Source organism: Polypterus senegalus, chromosome 13, assembly GCF_016835505.1.
Source record: "Polypterus senegalus isolate Bchr_013 chromosome 13, ASM1683550v1, whole genome shotgun sequence".
In the NCBI taxonomy this organism is placed as follows: domain Eukaryota; kingdom Metazoa; phylum Chordata; class Cladistia; order Polypteriformes; family Polypteridae; genus Polypterus; species Polypterus senegalus.
The window spans coordinates 47791824-47798262 of record NC_053166.1 but is presented as its reverse complement, the minus strand read 5'-3'; the positions used below and the strand labels follow the sequence as shown (position 1 = coordinate 47798262).

Here is a 6439-nt window from a genome sequence, read left to right as displayed (position 1 = left end):
GGCTCAATAAAAATGCCTGACTCCCATTCAATCTATTATATTGGTTTATATTATTTTCATATACTAGCAATATTTGGTCATAACATCTGATGGCTCACATGAGCCCTTTATAGGTGGTCTTCCAAATCTCAGGATGTCCCACACTCATCTTTACAAAGGCCCTCTCTACTCTGGACGTTCTTTTTTATCTTCTTCAGATGCAAGTTTGTACAGTAGTTTGTTTTAGTACGGCTTCCCCTTCAGCAGATGTGTTTTTTTATCGTGTATTCCATCTTTATTTCAATATTGCATTGATGCAGATTTTGGGGTAGAGAAGAGTCCATAGTTCACACAACACTCACCCAAATCGTATTCAGTGAAGCCTTTCAGTGCCGACTTACAGTTGGGCTGTACAGTAAAACCAAACAGCCAAGTGTATTTGGAAATAGCATCAGACCATCAGATCTTATTTCTCAAAACAAGTATGAAATGTTGAAGCTTGACACTTTTCGTTTCATAACAAATACAAACCTAGATAGCTTCCAATTGCAAATTACACAGAGTGAATGCTGGGGTCGCGCTTCATGTTGCAGTGTCCTTAGCAGTGATGTCAGGTCATTTGTGGTTGTATGGTGACACCTAGTGGTAATTGTGCGATAGTTTTTTACATTTGCAGTATAGAATAGAGAAAAGTCAAGCAAAATGACACCTTTTATTGGCCAACTAGAATGATTACAAAACACAAGCTTTCGAGGCAACTCGGGCCCCTTCTTCAGGCAAGATTCTTCAGGGCCTGAGTTACCTCAAAAGCTTGCATATTGTAGTCATTCTAGTTGGCCAATAAAAGGTGACATTTTTGTTTGACTTCTCACCACATCCATGATGGCTAACAGGGTACAACACCCTAGTAATACAGTATAGAATAAAAACTATAGGCTCAGTGTGTATACGGTGGAAACTACTCTCAGAAGCATACTTTAGACTGTAACAGAACATTAATTTGACTTAATAGCCTGCTATAACATTAGTACATTTAGAGTTCATTAGGCAAACATTTTTCTTTAGAAAGGATGTCAATTGTTTGAAATGCCTTGAATTTGAAGGCATCTGTAACTACTTTTGTGGTGATCAATGCGTCTCATGGTTTAATCAACAGTTGTTTTTTTTTTCTTTTACTGTGTTCAGAAAAGCACAGTTGGGTTATATTTATGTAAGAAATGCAGAAACGTCTTTTCTATCTTAAAAATGTTGGAAAAGTATGATATTTTCAAAATATACGATACAGAAAAAAATTCTTGTAGGATTAACTACTGTAATACATTATTCACTAGCTGTTCACTTCATTCTTTATGTAGCTATCGGTTAATTCAAAATGCTGCTGCAAGAATCAACCAAACCAGAAAGAACAAACATATATCTCCAGTCCTGACTATCAGTTAAGCTTTGGGGTGATTTCAAAATCCTCTTTCAACATATAAAGCCTTTAATGGCCAAGGCCCTGCTTACTTATCTGAACTTATCATTACTTACAAACCAGAGCACACACTGAGATCTCAGGATACTGGTCTATTTATGATTTCAAGCATTAATAAAGTAACAGTGGGAGGTCAGCCTTTTAGTTACAGGACCCCGAAGAAGTGGAATGATCTGACTGCTAATATAAGAGATGCCCCTTCAGTCTTCGCTTTTAAATCCAGGCTGAAGACTTACCACTTTACCCTGATTAGAGCTGCTGAATATCTGCCCAAAATGCAGCTCAGTCCATTAGTCATTTTCACAAAAACAGAAGTGATAGAAAATGTATAAACCATTATTTACCCACTCTATTCGGTTTCTCTTCACAGTACCTTGATGTTGAAGTTGGTGCCACTGCTCTACTGCCGAGCTCTTCTCCTGCCCATGGAAAAGTCGTCCACGGGGAGCTTTGGAATCATTGGATTGTGACAGTGTCTGACGTTGTCTTTGATTTTCCTCTTAAAATTGACTCTGGGCCCTCACAACCTCCCAGAGAGGTCTTTGTTTCTGCAGGGATGCTGTTGCCTGGAGTTTTTTTTACTTTCCTCTCCACTGTTGTCAACTGGCCATAGTTCAACAGTTAATTAATGGACAGATATTGTTGAGCTCAGTTTATGTCAATTAGTTTGCACCATGTTTTCATTGTGTTTTACCAAAAATGTGTACTAATTCTGTACCTAATAATTTGTAAAATCTGTACTTGTATTTTACTTGAGAATCTGTCACAGCACCCTTTGTCTGCACTCAGTGATATCCCAAATATCCTATTAATTCACGTTTTGTGCTCTCTTGATTCACCCCAAGATTGATCATTATGAGCAGAGCACTGCAACTATATCGGTGCCATATCCACTAACTAACAGCAACCTCAGAAAGCCTGGAAAAGCAGCATAAAAATCATGAAGACAAAAATCTTTTTAAAAAAAGCAGGTGAAATGAACATAAACTTTCGTAATGTAATAAATATAATAAATACTTAATTATATCCAATAGCAATGCAGCAAACCTAGTTTTGTAATTTCCTACTTTAAAAGAACACACAAACAATTAAATAACGGTAGGCTTGATTAAGGTAGTGGAGTAAAAGCAGGAGTTTTAAAGACGAAAAATCGGTAGCAACAGTGCCGCCCCAGGACTGAACCTGACTATCATCCGACTAATCGGGTTCGAAAAGGAACACAAAGAATACAAGATGTAAATGGAGAATGTGTGGTTCTGTCAAAAGCCACGTCTTATCTACACTGACTTTTTTCAAAGGCTTGTATGATTTTATTTGCCCTGCGATAGTCCGGCGATCCGTCGACGCTGGCGCCTGACTTGGCGCGACGCGTACTGCGGCCTGGGTAGACGGCACCCCAATAGACTAAACCCTAAACCACCTATTGGATTAATCGGGCTTTGGTAATGTTATAATTTAATGTGTACCAATTCAATGTGTTCTCTTTATTATCGACATGCCTTAACTATTTGTACAATACTTTGGATAACCCATCCATCAACTTTCCAGCACTGCAGCTACTGTAAAAACCTCACACTGTTCCACTCCATTCGAACTATTGCTAAGGAGTGTCACCTGTTGCACGGCTGTGCTCGGGTCCTAATTTAGGATCCTGAGGTGGTCCGTACCTGTGCATGCCCCCAATCCTCAAATCGTAAAACGTCCACTCAAGATAAAATGCGCCTGCTACACTAACCAGTGCTCGAGATCAGACGCATGCAACATAGCCATGGCTGTGACGTGTCGCTTACATTATACCAAAGCTGCATTCGTTAATGTTTAATGACACTCCTGCTAACAACACCGCATCAACGCCGCGTCGCTCTGCTACTATCTGAGCAGCAGACCCAAGCAGCTCTCTAACCTCCCTCTGTCAGACATTATCCTCTCGCGAGATTGGGGCCAGTTTCACGTGATCAACATGATATCCTGGGCGTGTCATTTGTAAACATATTTGTAATGTGAGCACGTTGATTCGCTGATATGTGAAAGGTGATTTTTTTTTGCAGTTCAAATTTATAATTATATTTCCATGTAAGTTTGATTTTGACATGGGATCATTTATCACATTGTATGCAGTATCTTAAACGTCGCGACATATGAAATAAGTAAAGAACAATGTCAGTTCATTTTGATGAGAAAAGCGGTGTGGTTCCCTGTGAAACTCCATGGGGTCGCTGGTATCAGACGATGGAGGAGGTGTTCATCGAAGTTAACGTTCCTCCAGGTACCTCTTCGAAAGAGATCAAGTGCAGTCTGGGAAGTAGGCAGATAACGCTATATGTTAAGGGCCACGAGGTCATCAAGGCAAGTTGTGTCATATTATTTATTAGATCTTGCGGGACGAGGCTGTAGTTACGATTTAACCATCCCTTATGTTATGTCTGCATTTGCAGGGAAATCTGTATGCTTCAACAATAGCAGACGAAGGAACGTGGACGTTAGGTAATGTAACCTGACTGGTTTCGCTGTCGTACTGTGTCGTGATGCATTGTGGTATTTGTAGTCTGAGAGTGGTTTCACTGTTATACCTTTACGCTGATTTAGACGGGATGCACTGGAATTGCAATTCATGCTTTAAATACTCGTGGATCACTGAAAGATTTCCATTCGTTATTTTTTCCTGACAACAGCAGTTTAATATCCCGATTATCTAAAACTTGTTTTTTTTCCCTTTTTCTTTTGAAGAGGATAAAAAACTTGTTCGTATCGTTTTAATGAAAAGTCACCGAGAGGCAGGTAACTGCTGGACGTCACTCTTGGAAGACAAGTATTCCGCTGACCCTTGGGTTCAGGACCAGATGCAAAAGAAGCTGACATTGGAGAGATTTCACCGGGAGGTAAATAGACTCTGCATTCAGTAATAAATGTCTGACTTTTAATATGCCACTTTTCTTGGTGTATGTCAAATAGTTTCTCTTAAATTAGTTAGTTAAGGTACACTGAATGTGGTTTACCATTATGCCTCTTGTTCACTGAACTGCCATTTTTCAAACAAGGCTTATCCAGTGGTTAACAATGCTGCTTCTTAGATTTAGAGTTCCAGATTCAAATCAACAACAACAACATTTATTTATATAGCACATTTTCATACAAAAAGTAGCTCAAAGTGCTTTACATAATGAAGAATTGAAAAATAAAAGACACAGTAAGAAAATAAAATAAGTCAACATTCATTAACATAGAATAAGAGTAAGGTCCGATAGCCAGGGTGGACAGAAAAAACAAAAAAAAACTCCAGACGGCTGGAGAAATAAAAAATAAAATCTGCAGGGATTCCAGACCATGAGACCACCCAGTCCCCTCTGGGCATTCTACCTAACATAAATGAAACAGTCCTCCTTGGATTTAGGGTTCTCATGGAAGGACTTGATGATGATGGTCATGTAGACTTCTGGCTTTTGATCCATCCATTATTGTTGGAACATCTTGATGCTTTGAGTAGGTGGCACCACCACAGAGAAACCGGAAAAAGTAACAGAAGAGAGAATAGGGGTCAATACGGATTTTAGAGCCACCATGAATAGTTATTATGATGAATTGAACATACAGAGTATCAGGATTAAATTAAAGTGAAGTTATAAGAAGACCATGTTAAAATAATGTGTTTTCAGCAGTGTTTTAAAGTGCTCCACTGTATTAGCCTGGCAAATTCCTATTGGCATATAGATTGAGAATAACAGCGGACCCAGGATAGAGCCTTGTGGAACACCATATTGGATATCATGTGTCCCGGCCTGGGTACCACCTGTGCGGAGTTAAAATAAATTAAAAAAATGGAAATCTGTAAGAACTTAACTTGTGCCGGTATGTGTTTAATTTTGTGAGATGTAGTTTTGTATTCAAATGCACAGGGATGTTTTTGTTTTTAACTAGTTACTTGCATGCAAATTATATGGCAGACCTTTATGGGTTTAAAATTTCTTTATTGACTACTTTTTTATTTTCTTTTGTCACATCTTATTTTTTTACACAGAACCCAGGATTTGACTTTAGTGGTGCAGAAATCTCTGGAAATTATGCAGGAGGTGGACCAGACTTTTCTAGCTTAAAATAAGCTTGCATTTTTCTAAATAAAATTTTCAGTCGCACGTCTTTGGAGAAGAAGGTGTTAAGTTGTTCAAAAGGGGATACGGGGGCAGAACGCTAAAAGAAGAATTGAGCTAAGCTGGCCATTTCATTTTTTGTTTTACCTGCAAAAAGTAGTCCATCTCATCGGAAACATAAACCAATTGTTCAAGCAATGACACTAGCCAAAGTATGGCCATGGATGGGATTCGGTCAACTCACTTACCTTGATGGCTGCAGAAAATCACAGCATATACCCATTCACTGAATTTGCTGCTTATTTTACTAAATGTATTTTTTTCCGCATTACCTCTGGTGTTTCCTTTTTACTGGAAGAATTATGTTACTAAGTCTGTGCAAAATAACATTACAGTTAAATATATTTAACAACAGTCAGTGTAAGGTGGGATTTGCACGTTGTATCCGTGTTAAGTTCGGTACACCAGTTTCTTTCCATAACCTAAAGATGTGAAGTTAGTTTGATTTGGGACTCTAAATTGGGGACAACACAATAATTGAGGGGCATAGACCCAGCTCCGTGGCAGCCGGGTTTTCAAACATTTTACATCCTTTTGTGGTTTTCATGCTTTCAGTGTGCGTTCAAAGAAAAGTAAATGGGAAATAACAGGGTTAGCCTATAGAACAGGGGTCTCCAACTCCAGTCCTGAGGAGCTACTGTGGCTGCAAGTTCTTTTCTTAATTAGTGACCAGTTTTTGCTGCTAATTAACTACACCGGGTCCTCGGGTTACAACGTTTCGAGTTTACAACACTCACTCCCATAAAAACTTTAAAAAAATTGAGTCATGAGAAGGAATAAAGGTAAGAATTGTTTTTACACTCATTTTTTCTGTTACTATGGTACAGTGTACAGTACAGTA

General features: G+C 38.7%; 1 protein-coding gene across 1 annotated transcript; it reads left to right on the top strand.

Moving 5' to 3' along the window:
- The first annotated feature begins 3435 nt into the window (after positions 1-3435).
- nudcd2 (NudC domain containing 2) lies at positions 3436-5866 on the top strand. The gene is made up of 4 exons (XM_039775804.1): positions 3436-3799; positions 3889-3937; positions 4181-4332; positions 5469-5866. The coding sequence occupies exons 1-4, from the start codon at positions 3611-3613 to the stop codon at positions 5547-5549; spliced, it is 471 nt and encodes a 156-aa protein (XP_039631738.1). The 5' UTR covers positions 3436-3610; the 3' UTR covers positions 5550-5866.
- The last annotated feature ends 573 nt before the right edge of the window (positions 5867-6439 follow it).